This window comes from Cynoglossus semilaevis, chromosome 14 (assembly GCF_000523025.1).
Source record: "Cynoglossus semilaevis isolate Cse_v1.0 chromosome 14, Cse_v1.0, whole genome shotgun sequence".
Classification (NCBI taxonomy): domain Eukaryota; kingdom Metazoa; phylum Chordata; class Actinopteri; order Pleuronectiformes; family Cynoglossidae; genus Cynoglossus; species Cynoglossus semilaevis.
In genome coordinates, this window is record NC_024320.1 from 11,593,494 (window position 1) to 11,608,280 (window position 14,787).

Consider the following 14,787-nt stretch of genomic DNA (forward strand, 5'->3'; position numbering starts at 1 on the left):
TAACACTTAACTCAAATGTCACGTCTTCTCAGACTCATGCAGCAAAAATGTGCTCCTGACAGGTGAGACCAACAAGGGGCTGATATGCAGGGTCTGGGTATGCATTAAACATTATAAAGTTTACAACATTTTCTAGAATCTTCTTCTTACTCTTTCCGTATTGTTGGACTCATCAGTCCATCTGCTTCTGGACCACACAGTTAATTATTTTTGGCCATTCCTCACATTGCAGTAAAAAAAATCTCCACTTCATCACTTCTTATTGCTGCCAGAACAAATGTCTCCGTTTGTGTTCTCCTCACAAGGAGGCGACTGTTCTGGTCTGTCAGGCTGTTGTTCGATGAATCGAGCATTGATGCCTGATAACGACTGTCTCACACTGTCTTGTCTGTGAGTGTCTGCTGTATTGTCCGTGTCAAAAAGCCTCAGGGATGAAGTAGAAGGAGAGGGAATAGGCTGCATTCTCATAAGTGTGGGTTCTGCTGACCTTTTTTTCTTAGGGAAATATCTCTGGTTGGCTATTTGCCCACCTTTACAAAACTTATGTAATGTGAGTAATGTGAAAACTGAAATGTATGTCAAAACACATGAAAAGTTAAAGTCAGGTTCGGTGCTGAAAAGAAAAAAATATTGTTTTAGTTTGTTCCCTTCGAGTTCTTCTACGGTGTACTTTAAGATTTGGACAACAGATGACAGCAATGCACCTTCGTTTGCGGAATGAGACTACATGCCAGTTTTGTTTTATTCAATAGATAAGGCGTTATGACATTTTTCCAAACATGATTTTCCAATTTTTCCACATAAAATACTTCAAATAGAAAGCAACACCAATTTACGAGTTTCTTTTTTGGCATAAAAAAAAAAAGAAGATGGAAATAAATCAACAAAACTTAAGTTCTACTGTAAGTGTAATTCTTAGATCTCTAGCTAAGTTATCCATTTAGGATATCCAAAATATTCACTGTGGAATCTGCATCTGATTTTCAGTTTATTTTGAATTAAATAATAGTTCATTAGAGGGAGAAAGGGCTGCATTATAGTAGTAGTTTTTATATTGTAATCTGAAATTTGGATAAAGATTTTAAAGTCTGGATCTTTGTTTTGATTTGGTTACAGGTTATAGTAACATATACTGTAATTTAGACCACAATCCACACACAAATGTACCTTTAAAAAAAGCTTTGAGAGTTGGTAAACTCTGAATTTGCTTTGTCACTTTTTTTTATCTATGATATTTATTCATGTCAACCAGTTTGAGGCTGTTGAATCAGGTTACACTTGATGTTTCTCATAATCCTGTGGTTGCTCTGACTTTTGCTGCTGCCACCTGCTGGCCAGAATGCATGTATACAATCTTACGAAACCATGGAAAAAAAAAGAAAAAATGTAAATGTTTAAGTGTTGTACCTTAGTGCCTAGCCGTCCCTCACATGCACATGTAAAAAAAACATAGACGTGGGTTCATGAACATTGACGCCCACCCACCCCAGGGAAATGGTGATCTGCTAATTACACTGTGAGGCAACCATGTTGTTTGAGCCTGGTAAACTTCAGCAGACACACACGCACACAGAACATTTAAGTTTAGTTTTATGTTTCACTTGAAAAAGGCACCAAAGTTTTACTTTACATTTTATAGAATATTTCTTCAGTTAGATTCAACTTCTTTATGGGTAACACTTATGCAGCTAATATTTTAGCTTTAGCTTATTGTTATTTAGCTTGGGCAACTCTTGTCCGTTAAGAATATATATTTATTTATTTTAAATTGTCATGGCAAGGTTTGGTTGAGGTTTGGATGTTTTACTGGTAATTTAGCACAGCTGCAACTCACAACCCCCTCTTTCTCTCCGCTGTCTTCATATAGCTTCTCTGCATTTTTCCCACAATGCTGTGTGACATATTTTCTTTATGATGAGGGGAGGGAGGGCATCTGAAGGTTTTAGTTTCTATTCAAGGTTAAATCTTACAGGAGAAGTTTATCCATGTTCACTTTTGGAATATCGCTTTTTACTTCTTTTGGAATATTCCTGTAAGATGTTTTTTGCAAATGTTTGCAAAATACTTTTTAAAAGGGAATTGCAAAGAATCCCCTAGAGCTTTTTGCTCGAAATAAAAGCAATATGTTCGGAGAGGCAGTGATTTCCACAAGAAAGAAAAAACAACATATGAATGTCAAAAATACATGCGTAAATAAACAAATATTTTCTTAATAAATAGTAATTCAGTGAATAAATAGCAACACAAACTTAAAAATACCCAGCTGTGTGTATACATTACATACATCACACATACTTAATGCTGACAATAATGTCACCATTGTTTGATTTAACTCGTACACAGATGATACTGTGATTTACTGCTCAGCATCCACACCCAATGTCAGCTGCAGTTCACTAATGCTGCCTTGTGATTGAGAACGTGCTTTAAATCATTAAAAGCAAAAAAAAAAAAAATCAAAGTCACACAACATGTCATCAGTCACTGCTTCTTTCAAAATGATTGGATTGAGTTGCAGTCTTAGTGCATCCATAGGTTGGCTAAAACACAGGAACATACACCTTTTTTATATTTGGGATGGTTATTTTAGGATATGTGACTTTTCTGCTTGTGCTTAACAATTGTGATGTGATGTGGAAATCTTGTTTGCTAATTGGAAGCCAATTCAGACATCAATGTGCCAGACATTTTCAATATGAGGCATGAAACTACACTATAAGATGTTCTGAGTTATACAGCTCTACAGTGAAGCCAGTGGTGACTGGTCGGGCTGTGATATATTGGGCTCTAGTTTCAGTAACTGTTCCAATACATTTTAACACAAATGTCTAGGAAACTGATTTCGCTGTGAGATAGGAATTGCTAGTATTAAAAAGTTGAGGCATTTTACACAAATACACCAACAGCATATTGCAGAAACACAAGTTTGTATTTGAAACAGATCCAAGCGAGGGCGCTGCTGATTAAATCTTTACTTTATTCTCATTTAGAAAGTTTTTTGAGTTTTTATGGTTTTTTTGTATTTTTTTTAGATTTGATCTCAGTGCTGACTGTAAAGGCTTTTGGCTTGGATGCAAAGGCATCTGGCTCCATGTACAGTCGATGTTTGGCCTGAGTTGCTGCATTGACTGTTGGTGAGACAGGGATCTGTTGATTTTGTGTTTAAATCATTTATTTATTTATTAAAATCAGGTATGTGTAAGCTTGTCTCTTTGTCTTTCTTTCTCTGTCTTTCGTAAAGAACGACACGTGTCATAAAAAAACAACGCATGAATGAACACACATGCATTGGTGTGTTTACTTACCCTGTTCATGGCCCTGTGCAGGTCAGAGCAGCTGACAGCTGATGGTGGTGAAAGAGCCCTGGAGGGAGGTTTACATGTATGTAGGAGTCTCTGCAGGAGAGCTGCCTTATTGTGTATTGGCTCATGTCTGGAGCATGCATATAGCCACGAGAGCCTGTTTGTATCTGACTGAAAAAACAAGCAAGGACTCCGTGTCTGAAGTTCTTGCTTGTTTGTGCAGAGGAAAGTGTAGAATATGCACAGAATGCATGAAAAAGCTGATGTACTCTGTAGAGGTGGTGTGGCGTTACTCCACCGTGGTTACAGTGTTCTCTGGGTTCTTCTTCTTCTTTGTCCAGACACAGGCAAAAGACTTACAGTTTGGTCTTTCCTTGAGCCATATGATTTTATCCCCCACCTGTGTGTGTGTGTGTGTGTTGCCAGGTTGAAAGAAATCAGCCCTGAATCCTTCAGGATCTGTAATGCTGAGAGCATAAAATCAATCAGATTTAACCAATCAGATTTTCTAGTTTTTAAGTATGCATCATGCGGGCATAACATGCCTTCTAGCTGGTCCAGAGTTACGTTGGCGTTTTGAAGGATTTGATCAATAGTCAGAGAACGCAGTCTTGAATCCAACAAACTACAAAATGTATGCAACACATACCAGCTGCTGACAGACAGCAGTACAACGTGAAACAACTACAGTACTTCTAATTACTAGCGTATGTTTCCTTTCCCTAGACAGAAAAAACCCCCAGAATGCTGCAGTTCTCATTTCTGCTGAATGTGCCTATAGATGCAGCCTGTACATGCACTGACACAGGGAGTGGTGGCACGTGAATGCACAAGTGATCGAGATGCTGCAGCTTTCCAAAACCTCCCAAATGTCACATACTGCGTGGGTGTGGGAGGTCTGAGGAGTGGAATGTGTAACAGCTGGATGTCTTAGCTTGGCAGATGAGGCGATTAACTGGATGATCGGGGGGCACACAGGGCCACGGGGAGGAGGAGAGGTGGAAGAGAAGGAGGAGGCAGTCCCTTATCAGTAATCTGTGAGAACGTTGAGACGCTACATTTTCCGAGGATTTGCCGTGATGAGGCAATGGTGCGTGGTCCCCCAGGAGAAGGGCTTTAAAAGGGCTGATCCAATCAGACACACCCGCGCCCTCACTGTCTCACTCTCACAGCTGCTGTCATTCAATTATGCTCCTCTTCATATTTCACACTGTTGTTGCTGCTGCTGCTGCTGCTGCTGATGATCATCATCTTCATCATCGTCTTTCTCTTCCAGCTGTTGCTACTTTTCTCCTTCAGTTTCAGGTTTTATCCTGTTCCTTTCTCCTGCTCTTGATCATTAAGGCAACTTTATGCTCTTGGAACAGAATCACTGTTGACTTGTTTTGGATTAGCTGCCATTAAAACAAAGCCATACATCAATGCAACAGTGACGTGTAGCTGTGTGTCGTACTAACCTGCTGCCAGCTGCTGTACTGTTCCCTGCTCTTCTCTAACAGTCTGAATCAAAACCTCAGGCAGTAGTGATCTTAATCTTCTGAAGTCTGCTCACATAGATTACAGTGTTGTGTAGAAGTAAAACATTATGGTGGTGTAGTTTAATAAAGGCTAAATAAAAAGAAGATTCATATCACAATGTTACTTAAAATGTTGGCAGAACAATAATAATAATACAGAGTGTGCTTGACGGGTCAGATCTGTCTCCTATCTAAAATGTGATGGATGCAAATTTAAAACGTATCCAGAGATCCTGGGAATCTTGTCATTTTCCACAAGGCTGATAAATAAGATTCAATAAGAATAAGATTCAAATCCATTGCCATAATAAGGTCATTTGTTTTAGCATACTACTTTTCTGAAAGGTTTTTGTACCTGGCACCAACAAAAGCTCCAGTCATCTATATAACTGCACAGTTTCACTGAGTGAATCTGAAAAAGTATTCTGTGAATAAAGAAGACAGAACCACCTAAATGAATTTGTGCAGTATTTTGAAAAAGAACGTATGCATGAAGAAAAAGATCTGCTTGATCTCCGTTCAGCTTTAGGGCTCATTAAAAAAGCATGTCGTGTCCTGTTGAGTTTGACTTGAGTTTGATGTTGATCTTATGGAACCCTGCAATAATAAATAAATAAAAAGGCATGTCGTCCCATTCTGGTGCCTGCATCTGAGCAGACACCCCGGGGTAATTCTTCCAGACTTCAGTAAAGCCTGGAATGTTGGTGTTGACTTAACTAGAAGATATGTTGCTTTTGTGCTTCAAATATACTTTCATTTTTTTTAAGTCTGTTTCTATGTGTGGTGGGTGTGTCACGGTGGTAACAGGAACATTTGTGGGAATTGTCTCCTCGCTGCTGAGAGGGTCTTTGGGGAACTGACTTACTCCACTCTCACAGGGGAGGAGTTTTAAAGTGAGTGTTGGGGCAAACTCTTGAGTAACCAATGACTTCCAGCATCACTTCATAGCAAGCCTGCCTCCACACTTGGGTCTCCCCCCGTTCATGTGAGAGCTTTTCCAGCCACAGCAGCAGCAGCCATGCACTAGATTCTCCAGAGGAAGGGTCTGCGAGTGTTAGCAAAGTTTTTCTGTCTCTGCTTTCACTCAGTGGATGCTAAGTGGACCCCGAACAGCTTGGATTTCACTGTTGACCTGCTGGCCGACAGGTGGCACTTTTGGGGAAACAGCGAGTGCCACCAGCTGAGACATCTGGAGGACTTTTAGCAGCAAGCAGCAGCATGTTCAGGATCCAAGCGTTGCTGCTTTTGCTGGTCCTCTGTGCTGGCTGCTCAGAGGCCTGGTTTTGGTACTCAACCTCAGAGGGCACCACTCCAATACCAGTGACAGCAGTGACAGAAACGACAGGTGCCACCACAACATCTAGTGGCACAAAGAAGAAAGAGGAAGAGGATGACAACCTGTCTGGGGTTGGGGAGGAAATCCTCAACGTTGCCACAGGAATCCGTAAGTTTGTTGAAGCGTGGGCCGGGACCGAGACCACCACGACTGTCCAGACACCAGAGAAGGTGGAGAGCGCTGACTCTAACGCAACGGGTAATCTAGACATGTCCGAAGGGAAGCGGGTGGAGGAGGGCCCTGGGGTTTGGGCAGGGGGTTCATCTAAGTCTGGGTCAGGCTCAGGTTCAGGATCAGGTGATCTTGCAGCAGATCTAGGATCAGGTGTGAGTCTCATCNGTGAGTCTCATCAATACTGCTGATCCGTCTTGTCTCCCTGTGCCATCTGATTCACCCATTTGTTTGGGCAAACAGCCAGCGTTTTTCACACTGCCCAACTTTGTGAACCACACGTCTGTGGACGAGGTGAGGGCGGCCCTGCATGAGTGGGCGTGGCTCGCCTACACCGGGTGTCACCGTGGCATAGAGTGGTTCCTCTGCCTTCTGCTGGTGCCTCAGTGCCCCTTGCCCAACGTTCCCTTGTACCTGCCCTGCCGCAGCTTCTGCCACGTCCTGCGGGACAGCTGCTGGGCATCCCTGGAAGACGGGGGTCTACCAGTGGAGTGTGACCTCCTCCCTGAAAGAGCAGAGGAGCCTGCATGCGCGTCTGTTAGTAACTGTAAAGGTAACCCCGGCGGGTTAGAATGTATCCTGTGAGCTGATACATTTTGAATCCGATGTCATGTCATTTTTCGTCGTTGGTCTCTTTGTGTTTGTGCATCCAAGCACCTTGTCATTCAGAATATTTAGAATGTTGTGTGTACGTTTTAATGTCATGTTTTTTAGTAAATGGGCTTTTTTTTTATTTTGGACATGCTTGGGCAGAAATCTGATACTAAACCTAAACAGAAGTTTACTCAAATCACAAAACAAGCATAGATTCACCTAAAAATATAAATAGTTTGCCTTTCCAGAATAAAGTTGACAGGATATCTCTTCAGATCCTACATTGAAAAATAGAACAAATACTGTCACCAAAGTGATCGAATGACCTTGACATTCATTTCTTGACGCTGAAAATGTAGCCTATAATATTTCCTCTAGTTTCACATTATTATTTTTTTTATAAGATCAGTGAGCTATTCTCAAGCATACATTAAGTTTATACATGCTATATTTAATACTTGTGTTCATGTGATGGCATCTTTTTATTTGGAGCTTGGTTGCTGGAAAACTCATGTGCAAACAATGCAATTAATGTAACAGAACCTGCATAATAATGAAATACTGCACTACAGTGTAGGGCTGTAGTCAACGTTGCTCTTCTTGTGATGTCACGTCTACGTTAGATCTCATTCTTTCTTTCTTTCTGACTTATAGTGACGTAAAACAATTAGTCCCTTTGAATTTTGGTGATGAATCTGACAGGATTTTATTATCTAGGAAGTCATGGCACTTAATCTACTAAGAGGTACGTTTTAGTAAAGGGCGATAAAGCTCTGGCCTTACAGAGAGACAATAACCTGGTTGGAACCTCGATGGTACCCGATGGTCTTTCCTTATTGAGTTTGTATGTATGTTGGTTTTCTCCCACTGTCCAAGACCTTTACTATGACAAAACAAAGAGGGGAGTACTGCAACAGAACTATTTATACTCTTTATACTAATTACACTAATTCTCTTGGTTATAAACTATGTCCAGTTTCAGTGAGATGCTCCGTCTCATCCCACACTCCAGTGCTGCTCGGTCCACTCTTTCTTCTTGTAATCCTCGTTCTTGATCAGTGGATTTGGAATGTCGTGAGGATTCTGGGTGTGCTCATCTCTCGGCATGTATTTCTTCCTGAGGAATGCCACAATTGGTCCATTTGTGTTGGTGATAGATGCCTGAGGATGGCATTTATGACCATGGCAGTGGGTAGGAAAACGCTCTCCTCTGTAGAAAGAGTGTGGTCACAGTGAACATGGTTTGCAAGAGAAAAGGAAATCACTCGGCTCATGGTAACAAGAAGGACCAGTGATGAGATGAGGCGTCTGTTGTAGATGCCAGGGGTCAGAGGGCAGTCATACGCCTGACTCATCCTCCAATCAGTTTGACTCAGTGGGTGGTGGTGATGGAGATGAGTTGAGCTGATGTTTTCAGATGTTTAGCTGAGAACAGCACAGTGACTAGAGTCTGAGAGGATGTGATCTGTACTATCACAGTTTTGCTTTTAAACTTTAAACCGAAGTTAAAAGAACTAAGATTAGCTGGTGAAAAAATCTGCCTCCATCTCACCTTATTCCCTGTCTCCTCTTCTGTTAACCAATCACGTCCATGTCCTCCTTCAAAGCATCCTTACATCTCTATGAGGTCTTCCTCTTTTCCTCCTGCCTGGCTGCTCCATCGCAGCATCCCTTTGTCCAGTATCCCCACCAAGTCTTCTAATTGTATCTCCAAACTGCTCCACCTTAACTACTCCACCTTAACTGCTCCACCTCCTGTTCATTCTGCTCACTCCCAGTGAAAATCTCAGCTCTACATTTGTCTAAGGAGCCTTTATTAGCTGTCAAGACAGCAGTGATTGACTTATTGTTGTTCAGGAATTTCTGGCCACAGTTACAGACTGTGAGACTTGATTTTTATTGCCAAACATTTTTGTTATTGTATGTAAAATATAATAATGTGTGTTTCGTGCACAATAATTGTCCTCCTCTTAGAATATACAATGGATTTATGAACTGGATTTGCAATCGTGGCTAATAACTTTATCCTTTGTTACTTCTAACAAATAGATAGAGTCGAATTTAGATTGGACCGCAGCCAGGAAGCCATGTTTCTTCAATCTGTGATGCTCTCAGAAAACGTTAACGGGAAACTAACCAAAAATCCATCAGTAGTCAAAGAGTTGCCTTCTTCTCACTGATCCCCTCGTCATTCATTTTTAATTGGCTTGCAGCCTCTCAGTATATTCACACGTGGATTAAGTCTAAATGTGTGGCAGCTGTGTCATGTCTGTTTGGAGTGTTAACTGATTTTCTGCAGCCTCTCAGAAGCATGAAGTTCAGTTGGAGCGCAGCAGAACGACAGCTGGTGTAGTAGCCAGGCGAAGCCACAGGCTTTGTTAAGGAGCAACCTATGACCTTTACTACATCCCCAAAAAGACACAGAGGTTTTAGAGAATAAAAACTTTTTGATCCTTGGATTAAATGTTAGGCCCAAACTCTAACTGCTCCTATAATTACTATACCTAGTATTTAACAGCATATTAATTCACATATTTTTTCCAGTTGTAAATTGACAAAAGGTAAATTGTTTCTGAAGGTTTTATAAAACTGGATTTAAAATACAAAAAAAAAACAAGTTTTATAAAACCTTTTTTTACTGGATTTAAAATACAAAAAAAAAAAACGAATCAGATATTAGAAATAGCCAGAAATAAGCCAAGGTGGTATACAGCAGCCTTAGCCCAGATATATTTAGCGGTTAAAATATAAAAATAGCAAACTTTAAAGCTATATTATAAAGACAGAAGAAGATGAGATTCTTTAGTAGAGCAGCAGACAGTGTGTGTGTCTGACATGTATCATGAAAATCTCCCAAACTCCTCACAGTGTATCATTACACACTTTAATTAGTCTTAGCCTTACATCTTAGAGACTGATGTAAAAGTAAAGGCAGAAGTGAGACATACTGTACTTTGGTGATAGCTTTGCTTTAAAGACGCCACAAGGACTAACGTTGATGTCACATAAATGAAGACTGACTTTATTTCCCTGTACAGACCACAAAAATAGATAGATTTCTAGATACCATTAAAGAAAGTCAGGAAATTAAAGAACTATCCTAGATCTGATGTCCTTGTATTTTTGTAAATCTGTTTAAAACTTAGTTGTTTTTCAGTGTTTGATATCACAACCCATTGTTTTCTATTGGTGGAGGTGTAAAACAGTTGTATCTACTGTTAAATTTCTGTCTAAACTCCACACAGGAGTCCATTAGTTTCGGTCTGTCACTGCATGTGAAGTCCGTGCAGGCATTTGGGACAGATTCTCTGTCTTTGTGCCTCATCCTGTTAGAATCCCTCATGGTCAACTTTCCCATGGACATCTGACACACAGTTACTTCCTCTATGCCTTTCTCTCTCTCTCTCTCTCTCTGCTCCTTCACTCTAACAGGCAGTGAATCTCTCCAGGGTTTTCATGTCGGAAAATAACGACATGGCACTTCAGTAATCCTCTGGAACAGAATCAAATTGCGCTGCTTTTTTTCTTTAGGCAAACATCACTGTGTTGTATACATTCTATGGATCTTGAAAAGCAGCCAAAGAGGCAGATGGACACACCTTAAAAAGACGTGGGTGGACATAATGCTCATGTTCCCACGTTTGGTGGTTCCAGCTCCCATCTGTCTGTCATAGAACAGCACAGTCGGTCTCTCACTTAAGTGGTGAGTGTTCTTGAGTGGAAAACCTCAAACTGTAAGCACCACAGCACAGATGAATGAAGACAGTTGGACAGTTTCGTCTCAACAAACTGGAAAAGTAATGCATTATAAAAGGAGCAGACCGTTGCACACAGACCGAGGACTCTTTGTACCGTACATGTACATTTAAGGAACAACAAAATGTCCTCCTCAGCTCCTGTGTCCAGCCCGTTCCCCTGTGTATCCTGACATGGTAAGATTATTGAGTAGCAAAGGTTCTACACATTTATTTATGATTATGACAACAGCATCCTGTACACACAACAAGGGCCTCAAGTAAGTGAGAGCATGAACCTCGTGAACCTTGACTAGGAGAGAACAGAGCTTTAGGATCTCAGGAGAAACTGCAGCTACACTGTAAGAAACAGACAGAACAGTGAGAAAGAAAACAACACACTGTGTTTTAGGACCATACATAACATTTATTTAATGTTGAGAGCCCCTGGTACAGTCTGAGGTCAGGAAGCACTGGTCCGTGTCCCCATGCTCTTAACTTTGGTTTTCACTGAGAAAACCTCATTAGATTCACAGGCTGAGATGGAAAGCTTGATAAGGCAAAGGATCCAATTATTACATTTAGTTTAACGAGTAGCTTCCAGACATTTCAGTCTGAGTGATCTGGTTTGTTGGTGGGGAAAACATCTCCTGCTGTTTGGCCCGGACGTCAACATGTGATTGTGTATTAAACAAATCGCCTTGCTCAGGAACAAGCAGGAAGTGTCCTCACTGCCATCTTTCGTTTGCCATAATTATTTCCACATCCATAATCTGACCCACCTGATTCTATCAGCAGCTGTGGAATGATGCGTCATTGTGAGATTAACCAATAGCAGGTGCCCGTAGTGGGAAGCTGACCACCCGGTGCGTTCCAGCTCCGGTTGGACCAAGTCCAACAGGAAGTTTCTTAACGGGACAAGTTCACATAACACCAGCCCTAAATGTGTGTGTATGTGTGTAAGAACATATGTTTAGGATTAGTCCCTGCCAGCCAACTGCGGGTCGGACTGTGCAGATGTGCAGTCGGTTATGAATTGCTTGTCAAAGAACTAATTTTCCAGCAGCCTCTGGAAAAAGAAAATGAAGACAAACAAAAGTCTCCAAATTGTATTTACTCTGGATTTGACTATTTCTTTAAGTAAACTCATCTTGTTGTGTCTCTAAGGTCTTGCTCCAGATCTGTTTCTTTATGTACAGCGTCAGTAACATTAACAGAAACAGAGTTGTCAATAACAGTAATAGTAATCCACATATTTCGAAATCTCATTCAATGCGGATGATATATCTCCACCCAACCAGCCAACATCTGAACTCCAGGTATCGTTTTTCTTATTTGTTTTAATTATCATTATTATTAAAATTACTTAAAATTTTTCTTAAAATCTTCAAATCAAGACAAACTGAAATGTGTGGGTTTTGTTGGTTTAAACTAGTTAAAAATAGTTTTCATTTACAGTCTTAGAGGAACTAAGAACCTTTTGTATGTTCAGTCACTGGTACTGTATGATTATATTTACAAGGTTGTGTCAGCTCTGCTTCTCTCATACAGTGTGTCCAAGCCCTGGTCTGTTGTAGAGGAGGAACCACATACTTGATTATTAATCCTCCTCTTGTAAGTCACCTTGGATAAAAGCGTCTGCTAAATGCATAAATGCATAATGTAACTGTCGACGGCTTTCAGAGATATAGATTAATATGTAAGCAAAAACTTACGGCAGTACATGTTTGGCCGTAAATTGTACTTGTTGATGCTAAAACTTTTTGTCCTAAGTTTGTCCATGTACTTTAGTCTTTCCAAGTTTCATGCTTTACTTATGCAATGATCAGCTCTGCTCTGTGTAACCACTTTTATCTGATAGCTTAGAGTTTTTTTCAGATTTCGAAGGCAGATTTTGTGTTTTCTTCTCCTGTTGATTAATAGTTCTGTCATCCTCTCAGAGACAGAACAGTTTAACAACTTACATTTGATACTTTCACACAGAACCAGAAACTTTGGGAAACCCCCCGTTACTGCTGACCTCTTTGACCCTTTAAAATGCACAGACTGTAGTTTTCGTTGAGCCGCTCTCATGAATCTGCAGTGACAGCACCCTCAGGGAATCTCTGCGTCCAAGTGTCCGCCAGAGTAAAACCGGTTGCCCCTCGCAAAAAAAAAGAAAAAAAAAAAGAGTGACTCAAGCTGCTCAGGTCTCCAGACTGCTGCTGCTGCTGCTGCTGCTGCTTTCCATTTTCCAATATTTTAGTCCATATGGGAAGAGAAATAGTTTTTGTTAATTCAAACTTTCCCAGGCAACCATTCACACACCCACACACATCCACACAAATGTGGATATTTTCCCTTTTTTTATACACTTGGCTACCAGTTACTTGCCAACGCTTGTATATTATTTGAAAATAAAATGTATTCATTCTACATTCACAGCACAACTTTACATGGTGTACTGAGAGTCAAATCTGAACTAAGCCAAATAGAACAGCTTCACTGTCCACACTTTTAAAGGGACAGTGTTTTGTATAGGGTTTGTATAGTAGTTGTTTACTATACAAAACCAAGCACTAGAAAAAAAAATTGCAATTGGAAATGTACATGCAAGTGCAATCTGCAAATGTGTTACAGTTTTAGTTCCATTTAGGGCCATCTTGAGAAGGTCACGTTTGAAATTCTTGATTTTTGTCTTCACAAAACTTCAATCTAATATAATAAAGACATTTTTAAGATAAACCACATTTGGACTGTAGGAATACCAGTCAAGAACGAACTCAATGTCTGTCTGAATATATGGTCAACCTGGAGCCTGCTACTGTCCTCCTGAAGGTTTAATTCAGTTCCCAGTCTCTTTTTGTCCATTTTAAATATGCTTGGGATTTTATTTTATATCGGATATATAGGACGTTCTTATTAATCTTTAATTCAAGTTTTGGAGAACTAACTATAAAACCCTGAGGTTAAGAGTACAGGACCAAAACATTTCTCTTTTTCTTTTCATTTTTCTTTGCATTTCCTTTACTGTACTTTTCCTCCTAATATTAAAGGACACATCTTCCTTCCACCACCAGTAAGGCGTGTGTTTGGTTTTGTGACAATGCTGTGATACCATTTTGTTTTTACCTTTCCAAAGAACTTGATTTGCTGATCATTTCTGTGCTTGTACAGTTTCTCTCTTTGGAGTTTGCTGCCTTTATGTTTGTCTTACAGACTTGTTGATTTAATTAAGAATATTCTTGTTATAAAAGAAAATACAAATTATTTTTGTGTTTCTGTGTTTGCCTGATTTCGCTTCTAAGTTTGTCCTTAAGTCCTCAGGATAAAAGACTCATTTTTTCCCTTCTCCCATCTTCCAGATGACAGTGGTGTCTCTTTGCTTCAGCTGATAGGAGACCCTCCACCTGCAGACATCACCAGGGTCTTTGGACCACTAGGAGAGATTGCCTATGCCTTCACCCCAGCAGCTGCGTCTGGCCAACCAGCTCTGGCCTATGTCCCTAACCCATTTCACCGCCACTTTTCCCTCCTGTTCCACCTTAAGCCCACCACCCCCAAGGCCTCAGTTCTCTTCTCCCTCACCGATGGGCCACAGAAGATCATGTATGTTGGCGTCAAACTCAGCGCGGTGCAGTCCGGTCGTCAGAGGGTTCAGCTGTTCTACACCGAGCCCGACTCTGAGGCTTCCTATGAGGCAGCCAGCTTTGAGGTGGCCAGCCTGGTGGATAAGTGGAGTCGATTCTCACTGTCTGTCTTTGATGACCAAGTGACCTTCTATCTAGGCTGCGACTCTGAGCCACAGATGAAAAAGTTTGAGCGTTCCCCAGATCCAATGGAGCTGGATCAGGGGGCCGGGATTTTTGTGGGTCAAGCAGGAGGGGCTGACCCAGACAAGTTCCAGGTAATTCAATATGAACATTTGGTGACTAATTAACTCACCTCAGGTGACCGTTCTGGACAGCAGGCTGGCCAGTCCAGGTCAGGACCTCTGTCTGTATGAAGCCACATAGAGTGCAAAAAATTAAATCGCCAAAATGTAAATGTATTTATATTTTATATTGGACTTTTTTAGAATTAAATTCATTTTACCAGACATATGACACCAAAGGATGTCATCAGTAAAGTACTGAGAAGTTAGTTTCCTAACC

The 14,787-nt window shown here is 40.7% G+C and overlaps 1 protein-coding gene across 5 annotated transcripts in view; it reads left to right on the forward strand.

Annotated features, from left to right (window-relative positions):
- Positions 1-14,787, forward strand: part of LOC103389607 (collagen alpha-1(XVIII) chain-like) — a 38,989-nt gene that overhangs the window by 8,682 nt on the left and 15,520 nt on the right. Inside the window, exons 1-2 of one of the 5 annotated variants that reach the window (XM_025062117.1) lie at positions 5,651-6,263; positions 13,999-14,540. In XM_025062117.1, coding sequence (XP_024917885.1) covers positions 6,038-6,263; positions 13,999-14,540 — 768 coding nt within the window. In that variant the 5' untranslated portion in view covers positions 5,651-6,037. Of the gene's footprint in view, positions 1-5,650; positions 6,354-13,998; positions 14,541-14,787 lie in introns of those variants that run through there. The other 4 variants (XM_008325094.3, XM_025062115.1, XM_025062116.1 and 1 more) reach the window with 4 other exon arrangements.